Genomic DNA, 25,308 nt, shown 5'->3' with positions numbered 1-25,308 from the left:
TTTTGGTGATAGGAGCAGAACAACGCCTCCACCTGCTCTATTGTCTGATCTTGGATTATAAGAGAAGTGTAGTCCACCATATGAAAGAGCAGCAGCAGCGGTAGTGTCTGACTGCTGGATCCAGGTTTCAGTAAGAGCCAGGAGGTTAAGAGAATTAGAAAGGAAAAAGTCATGAATGAAGGAGAGTTTGTTACACACTGAGTGAGAATTCCAAAGTGCACAATTAAGAGAGACAGATGGCATGCAGGGAATATTAAGAATCATAGAATCGTAGAGTTGGAAGGGACCTCCTGGGCCATCTGGTCCAACCCTCTGCTCAAAGCAGGATTCGCTAAATCATCCCAGTCAGATGTCTGTCCAGCCTCTGTTTGAAGACTTCCATTGAAGGAGAACTCACCACTTCTCGTGGCAGCCTGTTCCACTCATTGATCACTCTAACTGTCAAAAAGTTTTTTCTAATATCTAATCTGTGTCTCCTCCCATTCAGTTTCATCCCATTGCTTCTAGTCTTTCCGAGTGCAAATGAGAATAAAGTTGATCCTTCTGCAATGTGACAGTCCTTTAGATATTTGTAGACAGCTATTAAGTCTCCTCCCAGTCTTCTCTTTTGCAAACTAAACATTCCCAAATCCTGCAACCTTTCCTCATAAGACAGGGTTTGCAGACCGGTCACCATACTGGCCGCTCTTTTCTGAACTTGCTCCAGTTTGTTGATGTCTTTTTTAAAATGTGGTGCCCAAAACTGGACACAATATTCCAGATGAGGTCTGACCAAAGAGGAGTAGAGGGAAATAATGACTTCACGTGATCTAGACTATATGCTTCTGTTAACACATCCTAGAATTGCATTTGCCTTTTTTGCTGCTGCATCACGCTGTTGACTCATATTCAGTCTGTGATCTATTAGTATACCCAAGTCTTTTTCACATGTGCTGTCACTTAGCCCTATTCCTCCCATTCTGTATATGCTTTTTTCATTTTTATTGCCCAGATGTAGTACTTTGCATTTCTCCCTGTTAAAAACCATTCTGTTAGTTGCTGCCCACTTCTCCAGTTTATTTATCTCTTTTTGAATCCTCTCTCTCTTCTCTAGTATTAGCTATCCCTCCTAGCTTTGTGTCATCAGCAAATTTAATCAGTTTACCCTCAATTCCTTCATCTAAATCGTTGATAAAGATGTTGAACAATACAGGGCCCAGGACAGAGCCCTGTGGTACCCCACTTGAGATATTCTTCCAACTGGATGTGCAGCCATTTACAACCACTCTTTGGGTCTGATCACTAAGCCAGTTATGAATCCACCTAACAGTTGCCTTGTCCATTCCATACTTAGTCATTTTTTCAACAAGGATTGTATGAGAGACTTTGTCAAATGCTTTGCTGAAGTCAAGATATACTATATCTACAGCATTTCCTTGATCCACCCAATCAGTGATTCCGTCATAGAAGGAAATTAAGTTAGTCTGACATGACTTATTAGTTACAAACCCATGCTGACTCTGTTTAATCACTTCATTCTTATCCAGGTACTGACATACATGTTGTTTAATAAAGTCAGACTCACCGGCCTATAGTTACCTGGGTCCACCTTCTTCCCCTTTTTGAAGATAGGAACAACATTTGCTCTTCTCCAGTCTTCTGGCACTTCTCTTCTCCAAGAATTTTCAAAGATTATGGAGAGGGGTTCAAAAATTTCTTCTGCTATCTCCTTCAGTACTCTGGGGTGTAATTCATCTGGACCTGGAGACTTGAATTCATTTAGGTTAGCTAAGTGTTTCCTCACTATCTTTCTGTTTATAGATATCCTGGATTCTTCTATTCCCTTAATAGAACAGTGAAGAACAGTTGATGTTACATTTCCTTTCTGAGAGAAAACAGATGCAAAATAGGAATTTAAAAGTTCAGCCTTCTCAACATCCTGTCTTACCATTTCATCATTTTCATCCTGTAAAAATCCTAAAGCATCTTTGACTTTTCTTTTACTTTTGACATATCCCCAAAATCCTTTATTATTGCTTTTGACATCTCTTGCAAGCCTCATTCATTTTCAGCTTTAGCTAATCTGATTTGTGCCCTGCAGGTTCTGCAGACAGCATTATATTCTTCTTTAGATATGCCTCCCTTTCCATTTTATAAACATTTTTTTCTTCATTTTTAGCATGTGCTTAAGTTCTGTGTTCATCGATCCTGGTTTCCTTAAATGCTTCCTATTCTTCCCTCTTTTTGGAATTGTTAACAACTGTGCTTTGAGAATTTCATTTTTCAAGATTTCCCATCCTTCCTGGACATTTTTGTCTTTAAGGATATCCAGCCATTGGATCCCTCCAATTCTCTTTCTGAATCCCTTAAAATCTGCCTTTCTGAAATCTAACCTTGACGTTTGAGTCTTCATCGGTCTTCCGCCTCTAGTTATCCAAAATTCTAAAATAGCATGGTCGCTACCTCCTAGGGTCCCAGCCACTTTTACCTCTTAGTGGGGTTTCTGAGTGTAGCAGTTGAGGGGTTCAACTTACTATGACATTGGGGTCAGGGTTGGGAGAGATGTCTCCAGCAAACTAGGAGGAGGATAGAAAGAGTAAGCAGATGGTTAAGTGATTTGTGAGAGCGTCTCTTATGTTGAATGGGGGGACTGACTCGATCTGTGCAATTTAACACTGTGAAAAGAGCGTGAGTGCTATACAAAGGAGAGGAAAGAAGCGAGGGGCCGATATGGATGGAGTGTAGAGAGTTAATGCCAGGGCGGTGGATGTGTGTGAATGCAGCGGTCAGGATATAAATTACACAAATGCATATGGTATATATTTGTTGTACTCCAAATGTACAGGGAGTAGATGTATATAAATGTCTTACCTGTCTCCTGCCCTGTCTAACTGCCATGTTATAACTGCCAGTACTTTGATAAACTGTACTTCGATAAAGTGTGCATAAATGCCCCCTATGTATAATGATAAGGTATGATGTAAGAAACTCATATAAGCCCCGGGACAGCGAGTCTCGACACCGCTGAAGTGGAGTGTTTTTATTTTAATGAGGCAATACATGAGGAATGAGTTCACTGAGGAAAAAAAATTATATATGAGATAGATAGATAGATAGATAGATAGATAGATATAAAAATTATCCCTTGATTAGAAGATTCACTGACAAGAGGATGAAGCTAAACTTTATTAATTCCAAATGCAAAACTATACCCATAATTTACCCCCTGAAGGTTAGTCAGAAGGTGACTAATAGAAAAAAAACATATACCCCACATCTCAGTATATAGGGTGAGGTGATGTATACACACTCACTCTCCAAGCCTCTCACTTCTATGGGTTTCGTTGTTCTCGCCAAAGGTGACTCATCGGGAGACTATTTAATATTGACCTATATTCAAGCGACACTAGACAAAGAAAAACCTAAAATCATGTATCATGTTAACCAAAACAGTCAGAAAACTAGCCATATATAGGTAGAATGATGAGACAACCTCTTTAAGAAGATCCCCTATGTGACATCTCTGATGTTTATTAACAGCTGATTTCCAAGTAAAACATTTCCCACATTAAGAAAATGAAAAAGGCTTCTCCTCTGTGTGACTGCTCAGATGTCTAACAAGAACCGATTTCCGGTTAAAACATTTTCCACATTCTGAACAAGAAAAAGGCTTCTCCCCTGTGTGAGCTCTCTGGTGGCTCTCAAGATTCTCTTTCCGGTTAAAACATTTCCCACATTCTGAACAGGAAAAAGGCTTCGCCCCTGTGTGACTGCTCTGATGTCTAACAAGAACCGATTTCCGGTTAAAATATTTCCCGCATTCTGAACAGGAAAAAGGTTTCTCCCCTGTGTGAGTTTTCTGGTGAGTAACAAGCTCTGATTTCTGGTTAAAACATTTCCCACATTCTGAACATGAAAAAAGCTTCTCCCCTGTGTGACTCCTCTGATGTCTAACAAGATGCGCTTTCCGGTTAAAACATTTCCCACATTCTGAACAAGAAAAAGGCTTCTCCCCTGTGTGGGCTCTCTGGTGGCTATCAAGATACTCTTTCCGGTTAAAACATTTCCCACATTCTGAACAGGAAAAAGGCTTCTCCCCTGTGTGACTGCTCTGATGTCTAACAAGAACCGATTTCCGGTTAAAATATTTCCCACATTCTGAACAGGAAAAAGGCTTCTCCTTCGTGTGACTGCTCTGATGACTAACAAGAACCGATTTCCGGTTAAAATATTTTCCACATTCTGAACAGGAAAAAGGCTTCTCCCCTGTGTGAGTTTTTTGGTGACTAACAAGATGTGATTTCTGGTTAAAACATTTCCCACATTCTGAACAGGAAAAAGGCTTCTCCCCCATGTGACTGCTCTGATGTCTAACAAGAACCGATTTCCGGTTAAAATATTTCCCACATTCTGAACAGTAAAAAGGCTTCTCACCTGTGTGAATTATCTGGTGCTTAACACAATCTGATTTATTGTTAAAACATTTCCCACATTCTGAACAGGAAAAAGGCTTCTCCCCCGTGTGACTGCTCTGATGTCTAACAAGAACTGATTTCCGGTTAAAATATTTCCCACATTCTGAACAGGAAAAAGGCTTCTCCCCTGTGTGAGTTCTCTGGTGGGTAAGAAAATTAGATTTCTGTGCAAAATATTTCCCACATTCAGAACAGGAAAAAGGCTTCTCCCCTTTGTGAGTTCTCTGGTGCTTAACACAATCTGATTTGTTGTTAAAACATTTCCCGCATTCTGAACATGAAAAAGGCTTCTCCCCTGTGTGAGTTCTCTGGTGAGCAACAAGCACCGATTTCTGTTTAAAACATTTCTCACATTCTGAACATGAAAAAGGCTTCTCTCCTGTGTGAGTTCTTTGGTGTATAACAAGATTCCATTTCCAGTTAAAACATTTTCCACATTCTGAACATGAAAATGACTTCTTTCTTTTAGGAGCAGTTTGTTTTTTAATGCCTGTTTTGTGACTTTGATTTTCCTTAGTAGTCGATAATGAGTCAGAAGATGGGATCTGTTTCATAGGATCAGATGACAGATCTTTGCTGTGAAGGGATGATGGTATATCTGGAGTAACAGCAATCACTTCAACGGTATCTTGCAGGATCTCAAGATCATCTGATTTAAAAACTGAAGATGTCAGCTGTCCCTCTGATCTCCTGGTACAGACATCTGCTGAGATAAAAAACAATTAATTTTTAATAAAATATCCTTGAGTTTTATATTTTTGAATATTTCTACTTAAGCTGTCCATAATAATGGCAAGCTATGTAAAAAACTGTATTTACCAAGACAATGACAGTTCACAGTCTAAAAGAAAACCTTGCTGGATTAACCAGTAGTGCGTGGTGTTCAACTGTTTGTTCATTCTGCCTTCCAAATATCGAATAAAAAGAAACCAATCAATGTTATGTAGGGGAAAATAATACCAATTCTCATCTCACAGAAAACAAGTCACTACTCAGGTCCATCATCTGTCAATGGAGAAACAGAGGTTCCCACACTATTAGTGGCTCAAAGGCTGTTGAAAAGCAACAAGGTTTCTATAAACCAATCCAGCTAAATCCGCTCTGACTTCTGAGCCTTGCAGTGTGCTCAAACAACATTTAGGATCCCTGTATTCAGCAATATTATAGTGAGAAGAATCAACTTAATTTGTGGTGTGTGTCTCCTGGAACACAATCTGGGCACTATGTGTTGTGCAATGAAATGGCAAATGTGTAATTTTCACTCTCCAACATCCACTGAATGTTAATTTCTGGAAAGTGGCTGTGGATTCAGTATATTCACTCGTCCTACACATGTGGTCAAAATTGTTGGTACCCCTTGATTAACCCCTTTATTCCCAAGGGTGGTTTACACGTTAATGCCAGGGCCAATTTTTACAATTCTGACCACTGTCCCTTTATGAGGTAATAACTCTGGAACGCTTCCATTGATCCCGGTGATTCAGACAATGTTTTCTCGTGACATATTGTACTTCATGTTACTGGTAAAATTTCATTCATATAACGCGTTTATTTGTGAAAAAACTGAAATTTGGCAAAAATTTTGTAAATTTCGCAATTTTCCAACTTCGAATTTTTATGCCCTTAAATCACAGAGATATGGCACACAAAAAACTAAATAAGTAACATTTCCCACATATTTACTTTACATCAGCACAATTTTGGAACCAAAATATTTTTTTGTCCGTTATAAGGGTTAAAAGTTGACCATCGATTTTTCATTTTTACAACACCATTTTATTTTTAGGGACCAAATCACATTTGAAGTCACTTTCAGGGGTCTATATGATACCCAAAAATACCCAAAAGTGACACCATTCTAAAAACTACACCCCTCAAGGTGCTCAAAACCACATTCAAGAAGTCTATTAACCCTTCAGGTGCTTCACAAGAATTTTTTGAATGTTTAAAAAAATGAAGATTTAACTTTTTTCACAAAAAAAATTACTTCAGGTCCAATTTTTTTATTTTACCAAGGGGAACAGGAGATATTGTACTAAAAAAGTTATTGTGCAATTTGTCCTGAGTACGCTGATACCTGATATGTGGGGGTGGACCACTGTTACGGCGCATGGCAGAGCTCGTTTGACTTTTTCAAAACAAAATTGGTTGGAATTGACATCGGGCACCATGTCACGTTTGGAGAGCCCCTGATGTGCCTCAACAGTGGAAACGCCCCACAAATGACCCTATTTTGAAAACTAGATCCCCCAAGGAACTTATCTAGATGTGTGGTGAGAACTTTGAACCCCCAAGGACTTCACAGAAGTTTATAACGTACAGCCGTACAATTAAAAAATCATATTTTTTCCAAAAAAATGATCTTTTCACCCACAATTTTTATTTTCCCAAGGGAAACAGGACACCCAGGACACCAAAAGCTACTGTGCAATTTGTCCTGAGTACGCTGATACCCCATATGTGGGGGTAAACCACTATATGGGCGCATGGCAGAGCTCAGAAGGGAAGCAGCGCCATTTGACTTTTTTGGCTGGAGTTGAGATCAGATACCATGTTGCGTTTGGAGAGCCCCTGATGTGCCCAAACAGTGGAAACCCCCTATTATAACTCCAACCCTAACCCCAACACACCCCTAACCATAATCTCTGCCCTAGCCCTAACCCTATCCCTAACCCTAGCCCTAACCCTAAAGGGAAAATGGAAATAAATATATTTTTTTATTTTATTATTTTTCCCTAACTAAGGGGGTGATAAAGGGGGTTTGATTTACTATTTATGGCGGTTTTTATGTTTGGCAGCTGTCACACGCTAACAGATGCTTTTTATTTTAAAAATAGTTTTTGCATCATCACATTTTGAGAGCTATAATTTTTCCAAATTTTGACCCACAGAGTCATGTGAGGTCTTATTTTTTGCAGGACGAGTTGACGTTTTTATTGGTACCATTTTCGGGCACATGACATTTTTTGATCACTTTTTATTCCGATTTTTGGGACGCAGAATGAACAAAAACCAGCATTTCATGAATTTCTTTTGGGGGGTGCGTTTACACCGTTCCGTGTGTCGTAAAATTGATAAAGCAAAACTGCTTTATCAATTTTACCATACGCGGAATGGTGTAAAACTTTGGGTCAGTACAATTACAGCGATACCTCAGTTATGTATTTTTTTTATGCTTTGGCGTTTTTATACAATAAAACCAATTTTATATAAAAAATAATTATTTTTGCATCGCTTTATTCTGCGAGCTATAACTTTTTTATTTTTTTGCTGATGATGCTGTGTGGTGGCTCGTTTTTTGCATGACAAGATGACATTTTCAGCGGTACCATGGTTATTTATATACATCTTTTTGATCGCGCGTTATTGCACTTTTTCTTCGGGAGCATGATGATAAAGCATTGTTTTTTGCTTTGTTTTTTTAAGGGGTTCGCTAAAGGGGTTAAATAGTGGGACAGTTTTATAGGGCGGGTCGTTATGGACATGGTGATACTAATTATGTGTACTTTTATTGTTTTTTTATTTAGAAAAAAATTTATTAGTGTATTTTTTTTTTTTTACTTATTTTGAGATTTTTTTTCAATTATTTTTACAAGTGTTTTTTTGTTTTTACTTTATTATATTGTCCCGGGGGGGGGGACATCACTGTCTTGTGTCAGATCGCCGGTCTGACACTTAGAACAGCGCTGTGTCAGATCGGCAATCTGACAGGCGCTGCAGCAGGTTTTCTCATGCAGAAAACAGACAGTGAGGAAGCCAACTACCTGCAGGACCCCGAAGGCCCCCACGGCCATATTGGATCCGGGTGCCTGCAGGGAGGAGGACTCTCGGAGCGATGCAGCACATTGCGTCACTCCGGGGGTTGCAGGGAAGCATGGAGGGAGCCCCCTCCCTGTGCGCTTCTCTCCTATTCCCCCCGTACACTGCGATCATGTTTGATCGCAGTGTGCCAGGGGTTAATGTGCCGGGGCGGTCCATGACCACTTTAGATCTTAGGCATTTGGAAGAGGCGATGAAGAGCTTTCTGTTAAGACTATCAGGGAGTTACAGACTCACATGAGTGAGGCAGAACAATCTCAACACAATCAAACCATCACACCAGTAGCGTAGTTACTGGGGGGCAGAGGGGGCGGTGGCCCCGGACCCCGCGCTCTGATGGGGCCCACCCGAGCTATGCTATGTAACTATATCGGCGTGCAGATCGCGCCGATACAATTACATGCTGCAGCAGGAAGTGAGTCATGTGACCACTCTTCTGTAGAGGAGAGGGGGAGGGGAGGTCACTCACCCAATCCTGGCTGAGAGTGCTCTCTCCTTGAAAGCTCCCTGCTGCAGAGAAGTCATCAGCTCCAGCAGCAGCCTGGAGGCAGGGGGCTCTGTCTCTGCCTGTGAGCTGAGTTCACTATCTGCTCTGCACTTAATTGCTTCTGACTGAGAGGAGCCTGAAAGCTGAGGAGCGTGCTGCTCCAGGACCAGTGGACACTGCACACAGCATGGGAATTGATCAGTATCTATGTTAATTACTATTTGAAGTGTCTAATCTGTTGCTTTGGATATATTCATACAACTTACTGCTATTTGGGTGTAATATTCATTACATGATGCTCTCCTTACATGTTACATAGTCTCCAGGCACTTTGCAGCGGTCACTGATGCGCTATATGGCGATGCTTTGTCTTGGCCTGGGAATTTACTGCACTTTGGGACTGAGAGAAAACCAGGAAAAGTGCAAACTAGAGAGCGCACTGCTGGCTGCAGTCATTGAGCTGTGCAGAGAAAGCGGCGCATCGTCCCTGGCAGGCAGAGGGAGGGGTAAACCAGTGTATCGATCACCTTATCTAGGCTGTTTGTGCTGGCGTGTAACTATTAACCTGCCCGTTACCTGGCTGACAGCGAGTCCTAGAGGATTAGGGTATGTGCACACGTTGTGGATTACTCTGCGGATTTGGTCAAATCCACAGGTAAATCCGCAGGTTAAATGACCTGCATTTTACCTGCGGATTTAGTGCAGATTTTGTGTGGATTTTCCCTGCGTTTTTACAGCTGCGGATTCCTATAATGGAGCAGTTGTCAAAACGCTGCGGATTCCGCACAAAGAATTGACTCTGCAGAAAATCCGCAGCGTGTGCACTGTGTTTTTCATTTCTCATAGACTGTACTGTACAACGCAGCAGAAACTGCTGCGGATCCGCAGGACCAAATCCACTGCGGATCCGCAGCAGAATCCGCAACATGTGCATACACCCTAACTAGTGTTTGCTGCTCCCAGAGTGCTCCTACTGGGAAGTTAAGTCTGGCACTTGTAGTGCCGCAGCAGCAGTTAGTGCTTGATGACAAATAACTGTGGAATAGTGTTCTTCTATACAGCGATTGTTAGTGGCATGGACATTTTACTGGTGTGATATAATATATTAGTATCAGTAATGCAGGTGACTTATTGTTGGAGTGAATCCTACAATGTGGTGAGCTACAGGGGGGAGGTCACCCCGGGACCAGCGCTTTGAGGGGACCCACCCACAGCACGCCGATAATGTTACATTCTGCGGCAGATCAGTCAGAATCGATCTCCCTGCTCTGCCACCCGGCCGCTATGGGGCTCGTGAGCAGGCGCTAGGGCCCTGTGACAGCAGTGGGTCCCCACCTGTCATTGCAAAATCAACTGTGTTGGCTGGATGCCATTTCAGCTGACTATGTTGATGAGAGGAGCATTATGCTCCCTCTCCCATCATCCCCCTCTCATCAGCTTCTGATGTCACTAATGCCAACACTGACAGGGGGGTCGCAATGACATCACTACTCGGGGTCTACAGTCCGGAGATGTGCGGGAGCTCGCAGCAGTGAAGAAACCAGGAGGAAAGGTGAGTTTTGGATTTATTTTTTATGAGGCTGCCTATGGGGTGCATTATATAAAGGGCTGCATTATTCTATAGGGTCTGCCTATGGGGAGTGCATTATACTATATTGAGGACTATAGTGAACTTGTCTGGCACATTATACTATATGGAGGCTATCTAGTGGGCCATCAGACAGTGTGGAGATTACAGTGTTGGAGCTATCAAACAATTTGGGGAATACTAAGCGGTCAGTATATATACAGTGAGGGGGGATTAGACTGTGTATAAGAGTGCATCATACTGTGTATAGGGGAGCTGTACAGGGGGGGGAGACTCATGACATTATTAAATGTAAAGTGGGCACTTATTGTTATAGGAAACCCAGGTAAATGTGACTGTCAAAGGGGCACAAATGGCGCTATTACTTTCTAGGGGACAAAATATGGGCACTGCTTTCGAGAGTTGCTTTAGAATTTAGAGGGCACAGAGAACCACATAGCAGGTACAGTTAAAGGGACACATACAGCAGCAGCGGCTCAGCATTGGGGTATCAGCAGGGTAAGGAGTTTGTGCAGGTAGGGAGTAGTCCCATTGGTGACAGTGCTGAAAATATGAGACATGAAATGAATCTTTGTTGTAATCTCTGTAGACGAGTCCTGGCTGGAAGAAGTTGTCATGTTGGTCTGGGCCAGATGGAAAAGTGAACGATTCCATCAGAAAGAACGTCAGCTGTAAGTTACCATCTGTAACTGTGCTGTGATCTCTTACGGTATGTTGTGTAGGACAGGTATCTACCACTCACTATATGGCGGTAATATCAATATTGGTCTTTATTTAGAAATTATATTCAGCAACAGCGCGGTCCTCTGCTGAGGTTCTCCTCCACTATTATTGTGCGTCACCGAGCTGTAGTCAAGGTTACCTGGTTGGGGGCCCACTCAGAAGTTTTGCCCCCCCTGAACCAAAACCCTAGCTACGCCTCTGCATCACACAGAATAAACAGGTAAAAAAAGACATAAAATAACAAATTGTTACATCCCCAACAACATATGTTTGAGGGGAGAACTGCAACAGTAAACCAGACTTGCACTCATTTATGGTGGATCATTCGAGCTACTATGAGTCCTGACCAGAAGATTAGAGAAAGTATTAGTGCTCTCAATTTCAGGAGAGATTGTGCAGTAATCTGAATTCCTGAGGATCAAAAGCATAATGGAATTTATGACGTGGAGTGAATCTATGATACCAGGGCTGGAGCCATGCCAACACATCTCCTGCAGGCGGGAATAAATGTATATTACAGCCATCAGCCACGCACAGCTTAGAGATATATCATGGCACAGGTGTAATGGTTTTATGTAGATTATCACAATCCTCCTTGAAATCAGTTAGTTTAAATACAAATTGAAAAGTCAGGATGAAGGGAAACTCTGTTGTTATTGTACAGAAATTCACACTTGGCCTCACTGCACATTTAATGTTGTCGGTCATAAAAGCGAAGTTTGGCCAGAAAGACTGGACCTGGTCTTGTAGGGACCATATGAGACATTCAGCAGCACAGAAGGGAGAGAAGGTAGATTCATCCAATAAGATATCAGGGTTCTAGGAAGCCAACAGCATCGTTACCCTCCACTTTCTCTTACAGGCCCAACATAATACTTTAAATTCAAGTGATTTTCTAACTTAGCACATTCTACATAAGTTTTCATTTGGCTTTGTAGTTTACAGATCTGGGCAGGTAAGGGTCAGCGTCTCCTAATCCCAGGGGGTAGATGGATCCTCCAGGTGGTAAGTCCTATAGAAAAGGATTTTCAATACTCAAAGTCATTTGAACAGTTTTGGGTGAAGGAGAATGTTGTGGTCAGGAGGCTAAATGGTGGTCACCCAATTGTGATACGGCCGGACTACACCACCGATAAAGCAGCCACAGCCGGTGACTGAGAAGAATCTGTGACTTCTCTGCATTTAGTGGTTACTACTTACCTGTGTAGTCATATGAAGGAATCTCTTCTTTACACCAATCATCACCCTTCACATATGTCTCTGTAGTATTAATATGGGTCAGATCTTCACCCTGAAACAAATATTGTAAATGTCACAGACAGATGGAGAAGTCACATCTATGATCAGCTCTAATCCTGCCATCTCCACCGTTCTCATTACACAAGTATAAAACATATAATACTGGCGGATAAAGCAAGACTGAGCACAAGACCTTCACAGCCATCTACACATCATAGGGGGAGATCTCATGACACCTTCTCTCCATCTACCTGATGATCCTGAGGAACATTGGGATCTTCTTGTTTACAGTCCTTTGGAAGAAGAGGACGGGGACATCTCTCTGGTGTTGTCCTCTTATTGGACAGGTCTGGAAGAAACACATACATGGACTGAAATCATTCTTTACATACAGATAATTATAGGCCGTGCGTATTTAGTCCTGTCTATTACCTGGTGATGTGAGGGGCTGGGGAACCTCCGTCATGACGTCCTTATACACATCTTTGTGTCCTTCTAAATACTCCCACTCCTCCATGGAGATATAGACAGCGACATCCTGACACCTTATAGGAACCTGACACATACAATGATACCGTCATCCCCTCCATCCCTTCATAGCGTTACTATATAATGTCCCAGCATTCCCAGCAGTGTCACCTCTCCAGTCAGCAGCTCAATCATCTTGTAGGTGAGTTCTAGTATCTTCTGGTCATTGATGTCCTCATGTATCAGGGGGTGAGGTGGAGGCCCCGTGATTGGGCTCAGGGGTCTTCCCCTTCCCTCAGACATAGGGTCCTGACAGCTCTCATTAGAGGTCTTCTTCACTACTGTGTAATCCTGGTTATGGAGAGACACATTAATAAATCTCACTACAGACATTTCCAGAGTCCTCACCTCTCCAGTTCTGTCCATCTGTTATTCCCATAGATAAGAATGATGTAATGTGACGTCATCAGAATCTCTCACCTCTCCAGTAAGCCGGAAGAGAATCTCTAGGGTGAGGTGTAATATCCTCTCCGCCATCTTGTCTCTGTCCATTTCCATCCTTGATGGGTAAATCAGGAAAATTCTCTTATATATAAGATCGCCACTGAGAGGATCCGATATTGTAGAGACTTGAATGAGAAGAAGATGAGCCGATGTAACATCATAAAAATCCTGTGTAATAATACAATTACTGGAGATAATAAGGGAAACATATGAGGAGATTTATTATTTTACAGTATTTAGTTTTCTTCTTGACATCTACTAATAAAACCTATATATTTAGGCCACAGACAACAAGCAGTTTCTCCCTCGGAGTCGGCAGCTGAATACGTTCCTCATAGACTCATCTTCCATAACGCTAATTCTCGTCTCATTACCGACACTGGAATCGGCATTAGCAATACTGCAGGAGATATTCATTACACGTGACATGAGAAATACCGTATATACTCGTGTATAAGCTGAGATTTTCAGCCCATTTTTATGGGCTGAAAGTCCCCCCTCTCGGCTTATACACAAGTCATATACCTGGTGGTCGGTGGGAGCGGGGGTGCCAGAGATCATACTTACCACCCCTGGCACGGTCTCTGCAGCCCCCCTGCTTCTCCACGGTCTCCCTTCCTGCCTTCAGCGGTCACATGGTACCGCTCATGAAACTCATGAATATGCACATATTCATGAGTGTAATGAGCGCTGAAGGCAGGAAGGGAGATCGTGGAGAAGCAGGGGGCTGCAGAGACCGCGCCAGGGGAGGTAAGTATAGCAATATTCACCTGTCCGGGGTGTCCATCGCTGCTCACCGCTGTCTGCTGCATCCTCTTTCTGTGATGTTTAGGCAGCAGGGTGCATGGTGACGTGGTTAGTGCGCGCCGTGCCCTCTGCTGCCTGAACATCACTGACAGACGACATGGCAAACAGTGGTGAGCAGCAATGGCCCCCAGACAGGTGAGGTAGGTCCTGAGCAGGAGAGGTGAGTATGTCATTTTTTTTCGAAGCAGCATATGGTGGCATAATATATGGGGCATATTCTATGGAGCAGCATATGGGGGCATATCCTATGGGGCAGCATATGGGGGCATATCCTATGGGGCCATAGTCTATGGGGGCAGCATATAGGGGCATAGTCTGTGGAGCAGCATATGGGGGCATAGTCTATGGGGCAGCATATGGGAGCATATTCTATGGAGCAGCATATGGGGGCATATCCTATGGGGCAGCATATGGGGGCATATCCTATGGGGCAGCATATGGGGGCATAGTCTATGGGGGCAGCATATGGGGGCATAGTCTATGGGGCAGCATATGGGAGCATATTCTATGGAGCAGCATATGGGGGCATATTCTATGGGGCAACACATAGGAGCATATTATATGGGGCAGCATATGGGTACATAGTCTATGGAGCATTTTATGGGGGCATAATCTGGAGCATTTTATGGGGGAATAATCTATGGAGTATCTTATGGGGACATAATCTATGGAGCATCTTATGGGGCATAAACTATGGAGCATTTTATGGGGGAATAATCTAGGAGCATCTTATGGAGGCATAATCTATGGAGCATCTTATGGAGACTAACCTTTATGGAGCATTATATGGGGCATATTATTCTATGGAGCATCTTGTGGGGGCATTATTAACCTTTGTGCAGCATTATATGGGGTGTAATTTGTATAGAGCATCTTATGGGGCCCATCATGAACTGTATGGAGCATTATATGGGGCTCCTGATTCAATATGGATATTCAAAAACATTTAACCTACTGATGTCTCAATTAATTTTACTTTTATTGGTATCTATTTTTATCTTTGAAATTTAACAGTAGCTGCTGCATTTTCCACCCTAGGCTTATACGTGAGTCAATAAATTTTTCCCAGCTTTATGTGGCAAAATTAGGGGTGTCGGCTTATACACGGGTCGGCTTATACACGAGTATATACGGTAACTACTTCATGAGGAGGACGACATCTTCATCTCCACAAGCTCCCCCACTAGTAGTATTGTATCAGGACAGTGCACCCAGCGCTCACATGTTGTTATTCTGCAGGGCATTTGCCATCCCTCTGGGTGATTTTATTAGTGCCCAGGTGCATTATCAGGGTGTTTATGTCTATCTGCTCTATTTTCTGACTGCTAGTTATACCAGTGATTGCTGTTATTTTCCAGCACTACTGGTGTTCATGCATTTGTATATCTATTGGTTTGTAACCTGTATCATTGTTTGGATTTGTTTTGAATGGCTGCACATGGTTATCTAAGTCAGGGCACTGGTTATGTGGACATACAATGACCACTTCCTGTGTATATTTATGACACATTTAGCTATTGTTTTGACTAATTATTGTCCGTTTATTGAACATTTAGCCATATTATTTGTTTATCTCTTCCTTTTTGACGGGAGCTTGCATGGCTTTATTATGAGCAAAAAGGGTCTATCGCATTTGTCATGGTTATGACTTTTAATTGTTTTTATATGGTTATGTCTGTTTGTACCTAATAAAATTTGTATATTTGTGGTGATCCCTGATTTGGTCAGTAGCTTTTTCTTCTTTTCTGCCATTATCTTTTTTACTGACTATAGGCGTATCCCCAATCTTATTTTGTGGTGCCCTCCCAGGTCTTGTTGTTACATCTCCATCTCCTACTACGGCTCTAGAAACATATTTGGCCAGAGTCCGTCAATGACTCCATCACCACCGGCCGTCTATATGAAGGTTTCCCGTCTTCCCCGCACTCAGCTCAATTTTTCTGTTTTTTTTCTTTGGATTTTTGCATTCTGTGCATGTCTGGATGTGGCCTCACCCTCTTGAGCTGTAAATCACATGTAAAAGCCTCCCGAGTTGGTGTCCTTAGGTCGGGACCTGGTTCTTTTGTCTGCCCATATTCAAACATCGACTTTGACACATGGTAAGGTTTTAATATTAGACAGTGTAGAACCGTCTCGATCAGGGGCATCTTGGCAATGGTGAGATGGCTTTCATGTGATTTTTGATAAAAAAACGTATTACTAAGAACCCTGTGTTATTTAAACACACTTTTTGATTTTACTTATTTAGTTATAGCAGGGTTTTTGTTTATTTAGTTTCTTGTAGGTTTTTTCAATGTTTTATGGCCAAAGTGAACATGCGCTTATATGCTGCATGTATACCAACTTTAACTAAGCTCAATTTTTGTGTTTTTCACAGATCTCAGGTCTGATTCACGCACAGAAGTTTGCGGCTTTTATAAAAGCTTTTTTTTGTTTGCACAAACAATGTGGACAGAAATGATCTGATCCCAAAGTCTCCATGTACAGTGTCTTATGGGGTTTATTTCTGGCCTTAGGCTTTCCTATATTACAGGAAAAACACCAGAAAAAAAACAGATATTAAAATATTTAAAATGAAAATTGACACCAACAATTATTGCAAAAATTAAAAAAAAACATAAAAGCAGAAGACACAATTTATTATTTTTTAACAAGTGAATCATTTTTTTTTACAAATCAACTCTATTTGGGCCCCAGAACATAGATATACACTGAAGAGACGGCACAGGAGCGGCTGCAACAAAAATCCTAGCAGTTTCACCACTTGCTGCTGTCAAAAGCGAACATGGCATCTAAGAAGGTGTGACAGAGTCTGGCTGAATGCCCTCCACTGCCAAGTATAAGACAGTATGAGGCAGCCTAATTACTACAATACTTACATGCCTAATAATGGTGCCTGGGCCTGCAATGTACAAAGGATACATGGATAGATCGAGATAGTGAATGGGTAACACATGCACACTTCCACATAAAATGACTGTGATTAGTGAACGTGACAGGCCACTCTGAACAAATGCGTTTTGAAGGAGCGCCTAAAACTATGCAAATTGTGGATAGTCCTAATTTATTGGGGTAAAGCATTCCAGAGGATTGGCACAACGCGGAAGAAGTCTTGGAGACGGGAGTGGGAGGTACAGATTAGTGCAGAGGTTAGTCGAAAGTCGCTTGCAGAGCGCAGCTGTCGGATAGGCCGATGGACAGAAATGATGGAAGTGATGTAGGAGGGTGCCACACTGTGGAAAGCTTTGTGGTTGAGAACAAGTACTTTGAATTGGATACTATAATGAATGGGTAGCCAATGTAACGATTGGCGAAGAGTGTCTGAGTACCGATGAGGGAAGTGATGTAGGCGGGTGCCACACTGTGGAGAGCTTTGTGGGTGAGAACAAGTACTTTGAATTGGATCCTATAATGAATGGGTAGCCAATGTAACGATTGGCGAAGAGTGTCTGAGTACCGATTAGCCAGGTGGATGACCCTGGCTGCTGCATTAAGTATGGACTGGAGAGTGGAAAGTCAAGTAATGGGGAGGCCAATTAATAGAGCGGTGCAGTAGTCCAGGTGGGAGTGGATCAAGGTGATAGTGAGGGTTTTTGTTGTTTCCATGGTGAGAAAAGGGCAGATTCTAGAGATGTTCTTTAAGTGTAAGCGGCAAAAGCGGGCAAGAGATAGTATATGGGATGTGAATGTGAGATTGGGGTCAAACATAATACCCAGACAGCGAGCCTACTGCCACCCACGGAGAAGGAAATGTCAGATTTAGGGAGGTTAGTAGATGGCGGGAGCAGAAGAAGTTCAGTTTTGGAGAGGTTGAGTTTCAGATAGAATGCGGATATGATGTTGGAGACTGCAGACAGACAGTCACTTGCGTTTTTTTAGGACAGCAGGGGTAAGGTCAGGGGATGACGTGTATAGTTGTGTGTCATCAGCATAAAGATGGTACTGCAAGCTAAATCAGCTGATGGTCTGTCCAATTGTGGCCATCTAGAGAGAGAAGAGAAGGGGGCCAAGGACTGAGGATTGGGGGAGATGCCCCCGAAATCAGTAGTAGTAGGAAGAAAAAGAGCAAGTAGTTATTGGAATTGTAAGACTTTTTTCTGCGATTTGTTTGGACAAGATGGGCTGAGGTTTTTCAGGAAGGTGAGAAGTGCATGGGAGCTGTACATGGGAGAGGGAAGTTTAGAGGGGTTGATGTGTATGAGTCATGATGGAGGGGGGATAGGGCGGTGAATGTGGATGGCAGGTTATCACAGGAGGATAGAAATAAAGCACATGATTAAAGGGGAGAGCCAAGTGTGGGTTACCTGACTCTTCCCCTGACTAACTGCCATGGAATAACTGCTTTTGCTTGACGCTTAGCTAATGCGATGCTTTGCTGAATGCATGCACCCCACAGAATGTTTCTAAATTTATAGGCCCCAACACAGGGAAAAGAGAGAGGGATTGTGGGAGCTGTTTTTGTTTATAAATTTGCAAGAGCTGCTCAACACATCCTGGTGTGGAATAGATGATCAAAGACGCTAGTCCTGATTCCATCTCTATGCTATAGCACCTCTCCCAAGATAACATCTACAGTGACCCCCACCCATGGATATACAGCAGTAAGTACTGAGAACAATGTAAAAGATGAATTATAGCAAAGGAGTTGAATGAAATGCTTGCTGACATACTGTAGAATAGAGTGAACACATGCAAGATGGATCGTCAGGGCAGGAGTTGTATGGAATGATTACCAGTACACATTAGACTAAAGTTACATGAAAGCACTGATTTTGGGGGGTTTGAGCGACTATGTAATGTATTTGGGAGCCTCCAGACACATGATGTCAGGGTAGAGAAGGATCTGGCATCCTGAGTTTGAAAGGTTAATCCGTTTGTTCTTCTTGTAGATAATCCTCCGCTAGAGGAGGCTGGAGGCGACTCTCTGATACAGACCACAGGAAAGCTGGAATATTTGTGTGTATGGGGGAGTCGGGAGAGTTAGCCATCTGCCAAATGATCGTTCAGCCAACACTTATCTCATGTGTATGGGGCCGTTAGTATTACACTGACAGGCAGTGATGATACATGGCACTACAGTAGTACAGTGCATCACCAGAGCCATCAGAGGCTTGTATGTTGTATGATCGCACTGATCAGAGTTGTTTAAAAAAGGATTAAATGTGAAAACAAAATCACAGTTTTACTAACAAGAAATATCTTTCAATATATGGAAAACAGTTACTGCACAATGTTAGTTAAGTTACGTCCATAACAATTTTATTATATTCTATTAACCTGTACTCAGTGTAGATAGAAATCACAGCAATAGCTGTAATTGCATACCCAAAGGATAAAATAAATATATCTATATATATAGTTGGGGTTGTACTTGCTCAGGTGCAACAGGAGGACAACAGGAGGCACGATCCTTTAAACGTTAATGTGGGTTTATTGCTTCATATACCCCAGAAGCACAAACAGAAAACAAACAGCCTTTAGATCAGGCAAACAAAGTATAAATGTCCATAGCAGGGCTCTGCTCTGCCAAACCTGTGGGCATAGAGGATGGGATAATGTCCAGTACTTCAGGCTCGGTCTAGAGCCAAATACACAGAAGCCCTCCCCCAACACACAGACCATGTGCCAAACAACAGCCTCCATTATATTATTATTATTATTATTTATTATTATTATTTATTGTTATAGCGCCATTTATTCCATGGCGCTTTACATGTGAGGGGGGTATACATAAAAACAAGTACAATAATCTTAAACAATACAAGTCATAACTGGTACAGGAGGAGAGAGGACCCTGCCCGCGAGGGCTCACAATCTTCAAGGGATGGGTGATAATACAGTAGGCGAGGGTAGAGCTGGTCGTGCAGCGGTTTGGTCGATCGGTGGTTACTGCAGGTTATAGGCTTGTCGGAAGAGGTGGGTCTTCAGGCTCTTTTTGAAGGTTTCGATGGTAGGTGAGAGTCTGATATGTTGTGGTAGAGAGTTCCAGAGTAGGGGTGATGCGCGAGAGAAATCTTGTATGCGATTGTGGGAAGAGGAGATAAGAGGGGAGTAGAGAAGGAGATCTTGTGAGGATCGGAGGTTGCGTGCAGGAAAGTACCGGGAGACGAGGTCACAGATGTATGGAGGAGACAAGTTGTGGATGGCTTTGTATGTCATGGTTAGGGTTTTGTAATGGAGTCTCTGGGCAATTGGGAGCCAGTGAAGGGATTGACAGAGGAGAGAAGCTGGGGAATAGCGGGGGGACAGGTGGATTAGCCGGGCAGCAGAGTTTAGAATAGATTGGAGGGGTGCGAGAGTGTTTGAGGGGAGGCCGCAGAGCATGAGGTTGCAGTAGTCAAGGCGAGAGATGATGAGGGCATGGACTAGGGTTTTTGCAGATTCTTGGGTGAGGAATGAACGGATGCGTGAAATATTTTTGAGTTGAAGTCGGCAGGAAGTGGAAAGGGTTTGGATATGTGGTTTGAAGGAGAGATCAGCATCAAGGATTACTCCGAGGCAGCGAGCTTGTGGGACTGGGGAGAGTGGGCAGTCATTTACTGTAATTGATAGGTTCGTAGGGGGGGTCACGTGAGATGGGGGAAAGATGATGAATTCTGTTTTGTCCATGTTGAGTTTCAGATATCTAGTGGAGAAGAAGGATGAAATAGTGGACAGACATTGAGGGATTCTGGTTAGTAGGGAGGTGATATCTGGTCCAGAGATGTAGATCTGTGTGTCATCAGCATAAAGATGATATTGAAAGCCATGAGATTCTATGAGCTGTCCCAGGCCAAAGGTGTAAATAGAGAACAGCAGGGGCCCTAGGACTGAACCTTGTGGGACTCCGACAGATAGGGGGCGAGGTGAGGAGGTGGTGTGTGAGTGGGAGACGCTGAATGTCCGGTCTGTTAGGTATGATGAGATCCAGGAGAGGGCCAAGTCTGTGATGCCGAGGGATGAGAGGGTCTGTAATAATAGGGAATGGTCCACTGTGTCAAAGGCAGCCGACAGGTCCAGGAGGAGGAGGACAGAGTAGTGTCGCTTGCTCTTGGCAGTTAAGAGGTCATTGGTGACCTTAGTAAGGGCAGTTTCAGTGGAGTGGTGTGACCGGAAGCCAGATTGTAAGCGGTCGAAGAGGGAGCAAGAAGAGAGATGGGAGGACAGTTCAAGGTAGACGTGTTGTTCCAGTAGCTTGGAGGCGTATGGGAGAAGTGATATAGGGCGATAGCTAGATGCAGAGGATGGGTCAAGAGAGGGCTTTTTGAGGATAGGTGTGATGGAGGCATGTTTAAAGCTTGAGGGGAAAACACCAGTTGTTAGTGATAGGTTGAAGAGATGGGTTAGGGTTGGGATGAAGACTGTGGTGAGGTTTGGGATGAAGTGGGATGGGATCGGGTCGAGTGCACAGGTGGTGAGATGTGATCTTGAGAGTAGAGTGGAGAGTCGATCTTCTGTAATGGTGGAGAAGTTGGTTTTGAAGGTGGAGGGCTGGGAAGTCGGGAGGAAGGGCTCTGGGGGTTGTTGACCAAAACTGTCCCTGATGTTATCAATTTTCTGCTTGAAAAATGAGGCAAAGTCTTCAGCTGAGATGAGTGGGGAGGGAGGAGGTGCTGGGGGGCGGAGGAGAGAATTGAAGGTGTTGAATAACTGTTTAGGGTTGTGAGACAGGGAGGATATGAGAGATGAGAAGTAGGTTTGTTTAGCTGTGGCGAGTGTGGTCTTGAAAGTAGTGAGGGACTGTTTGAATGCGATGAAATGCTCGTTGGAGTGGGATCTTTTCCATCTGCGCTCAGCAGCCCTGGAAGCTCGCCTCAGCTCTTTGGTCAGGCTGGTGTGCCAGGGCTGTCTGTTGATTTTGCGAGTTTTGGTATGTGTAAGTGGGGCAGCGGATTCCAAAGCTACAGCTATTGTGGTGTTATATAGAGCGGCAGCGTCATCCGCATTGTGTAAGGAACTTATATCTGTAAGAGGGAGGAGGGATTCTGAGAATGAGTGTAGGTCAAGGTGTTTAAGATTCCTGTGAGGGTGTGAAAGTTTGTGGGGTGGGGATTGTAGACATGGAGTGAAGAGGGAAGAGAATGTGAGCAGGTTGTGGTCAGAGAGAGGAAGAGGTGAGTTAGAGAGGTTAGATAGGGAGCAGAGGCGGGTGAAGATGAGGTCCAGTGTGTGGCCATCTTTGTGGGTGGCTGTAGAAGACCATTGAGTGAGGCCAAAGGAGGAAGTGAGAGATAGAAGTTTAGTGGCAGCTGAGAGGGAAGTGTCAATGGGGATGTTGAAGTCGCCCATGATGATAGTAGGGATGTCCGCGGAAAGGAAATGAAGTAACCAGGTGGTGAAGTGGTCAAAGAAGGTGGTGGCTGGCCCTGGGGGGCGGTAGATGACAGCCAGTTGGAGGTTGGAGGGGGAGTAGATGCGCACAGAGTGCACCTCAAAGGAAGGTAGGGTAACAGAGGGTGGCAGTGGGATTGGGGTGAAGGAGCAGGTATCTGACAGGAGAAAACCAACTCCTCCACCATGTTTGCTGCTGGGGCGGGGGGTGTGAGAAAGGTGGAAGCCGCCATACGAAAGTGCAGCAGGAGAGGCTGTGTCAGAAGGGGTGAGCCAGGTTTCGGTGATGGCGAGGAAGGAGAGTTTGGTAGTAACAAAAAGATCATGGATGTAGGAAAGCTTGTTGCAGACAGAGCGAGCGTTCCACAGAGCTCCTGTTAGTGGGACTGGGGAAGCGGGGGCTGGGTGAATGGGTATAAGGTTGGAGAGGTTACGGAAGGTTGTGATAGAGCGTGGATGGGAGGTAGAAATGACTGTGGGAATGTGGTGAGGAGGACCAGGATTTGGAGAGATATCACCAGCAGTGAGAAGGAGCAGAGAAAGTGTTAGCAGGTGGGAGCAGGAGAGGGCATGAGGGGGCTGTCTGTGTTTGGAGACAGAGGATTGTATGTTAAGGAACAGTTTTGAGGCGGAGGTGAGGTGGATGGGGAGGATTGAAGAAGAGATGAACAGTTCCTTACTAGGAGTAGGGATTAGGGGAATTAGCAGAAAGTGAAGGATTATTGGGGTGAAAGTGAAAACAAACAGAAACATTGTTTACAGTGACTGTGTCCAGTTACCTTCAGTTCCCTTCTGGTTCAATTCTGGTTTTAATTCTTAAATTAATCTTCACACTTCTAGCACACACTTATAGCAATCACAATGCAGACTGAAGTCTATGCAGACTTGTACTCTGCAATATATGTACAACTAAGTGCAGTCAGGTGTGAAGCAGAGAGGAGTGGTCTCTGCTCATCTTGGCCAGACAATTAAGAGTGGACCAGATGTATATGATCAAGCCAGAGTAAACAAGGTCATAAATAACACTGGGGTAAGCTGGGGTTAGCTGAAAGGCATACCATGTGAATGCTAGGTGCAGAGGCAAGTCTATGTGCAAAGCTGGGTGACGCACTGTGTGTCCTTCATAGACAGACAGCAGGAGAGCAGGAGAGCTGGGTGGATGGACATACCATGTGAATGCTAGGTGCAGAGGCAAGTCTATGTGCAAAGCTGGGTGACGCACTGTGTGTCCTTCATAGACAGACAGCAGGAGAGCAGGAGAGCTGGGTGGATGGACATACCATGTGAATGCTAGGTGCAGAGGCAAGTCTATGTGCATTATATAGGCTTTAACCACACCCAGAAGCAAGGTATGTGGGTAGCCACACCCACCCGTCTCTCATAGCTACCCGCAGCCCAGACCCAGGTGCAACAAACAAACCTCTTAGTGCTTTCATGCACTAAAAAAACACTCCAGGCTACATCACAGAGACAAGTCTGCGACACCTACCTCCCATCCCTTATATATACATAATTATATTTGGTGAAGTCATATCTCCTGACTCTACAGACCACATGCTGCTGTTGTATTTAGCTGGCCTGGACCAGATGGTATGGAGATGAATAAGGGATACCAAAAGTTAAAAAATAAACTTCCATTTACTTAACAAGAACTTGATGAGAAGTACAGTGCCTTGCGAAAGTATTTGGCCCTCTGGAACTTTTCAAACTTTTCCCACATAACATGCTTCAAACATAAAGATACCAAATGTAAATTTTTGGTGAAGAATCAACAACAAGTGGGACACAATTGTGAAGTTGAACGAAATTTACTGGTTATTTTAAATTTTTGTTGAAATTAAAATACTGAAAAGTGGGGCGTGCAATATTATTCGGCCCCTTTACTTTCATTGCAGCAAACTCACTCCAGAAGTTCATTGTGGATCTCTGAATGATCCAATGTTGTCCTAAATGACTAATGATGAGAAATATAATCCACCTGTGTGTAATCAAGTCTCCGTATAAATGCACCTGCTCTGTGATAGTCTCAGGGTTCTGTTTGAAGCACAGAGAGCATCATGGAAACCAAGGAACACAACAGGCAGGTCCGTGATACTGTTGTGGAGAAATTTAAAGCTGTATTTGGATACAAAATGATTTCCAAAACTTTAAACATCCCAAGGATCACTGTGCAAGCGATCATATTGAAATGGAAGGGGTATCATACCACTGCAAATCTACCAACACCCTCTGCCCCTCTAAACTTTCATCTCAAACATGGAGAAGACTGCTCAGGGATGCAGCCAAGAGGCCCATGATCACTCTGGATGAACTGCAAAGATCTACAGCTGAGGTGGGACAGTCTGTCCATAGGACAACAATCAGTCATACACTACACAAATCTGGCCTCTATGGAAAAGTGTCAAGAAGAAAGCCATTTCTCAAAGATATCCATAAAAAGTGTCATTTAAAGTTTGCAACAAGCCACCTGGGAGACACACCAAACATATGGAAGAACGTGCTCCGGTCAGATGAAACCAAAATCGAACTTTTTGGCAACAATGCCAAACGATATGTCTGGCGTAAAGGCAATACAGCTCATCACCCTGAACACACCATCCCCACTGTCAAACATGGTGGTGGCAGCATCATGGTTTTGGGGCTTATTTTCTTCAGCAGGGACAGGGAAGATAGTTAAAATTGATGGGAAGATGGATGGAGCATTCTTGAAGAAAACCTGTTGGAGTCTGCAAAATACCTGAGACTGGGATGGAGATTTGTCTTCCAACAAGACAATGATCCCAAACATAAAGCAAAATCTATAATGGAATGGTTCACAAATAAACATATCCAGGTGTTAGAATGGCCAAGTCAAAGTCCAGACCTGAATCCAATCGAGAATCTGTGGATAGAGCTGAAAACTGTTGTTC

General features: G+C 43.3%; 2 protein-coding genes across 2 annotated transcripts in view; one reads left to right on the top strand and one right to left on the bottom strand.

The window, feature by feature from the left end:
* Positions 1-25,308, top strand: part of LOC141047277 (uncharacterized) — a 1,035,999-nt gene that overhangs the window by 367,976 nt on the left and 642,715 nt on the right. The window lies entirely within an intron of this gene.
* LOC141047340 (uncharacterized) overlaps positions 3,476-25,308 on the bottom strand; it is a 220,077-nt gene continuing 198,244 nt past the window's right edge. The window contains exon 12 of the mRNA XM_073542401.1: positions 3,476-5,157. Within this exon, the coding sequence (XP_073398502.1) occupies positions 3,548-5,157 (1,610 nt within the window). The 3' untranslated portion in view covers positions 3,476-3,547. The remainder of the gene's footprint in view (positions 5,158-25,308) is intronic.

The sequence above is a fragment of the Dendrobates tinctorius genome, unplaced genomic scaffold, assembly GCF_039654945.1.
Source record: "Dendrobates tinctorius isolate UK_male_01 unplaced genomic scaffold, ASM3965494v1 ptg000126l, whole genome shotgun sequence".
NCBI lineage: Eukaryota > Metazoa > Chordata > Amphibia > Anura > Dendrobatidae > Dendrobates > Dendrobates tinctorius.
This window is presented reverse-complemented; position numbering and strand designations above follow the sequence as displayed.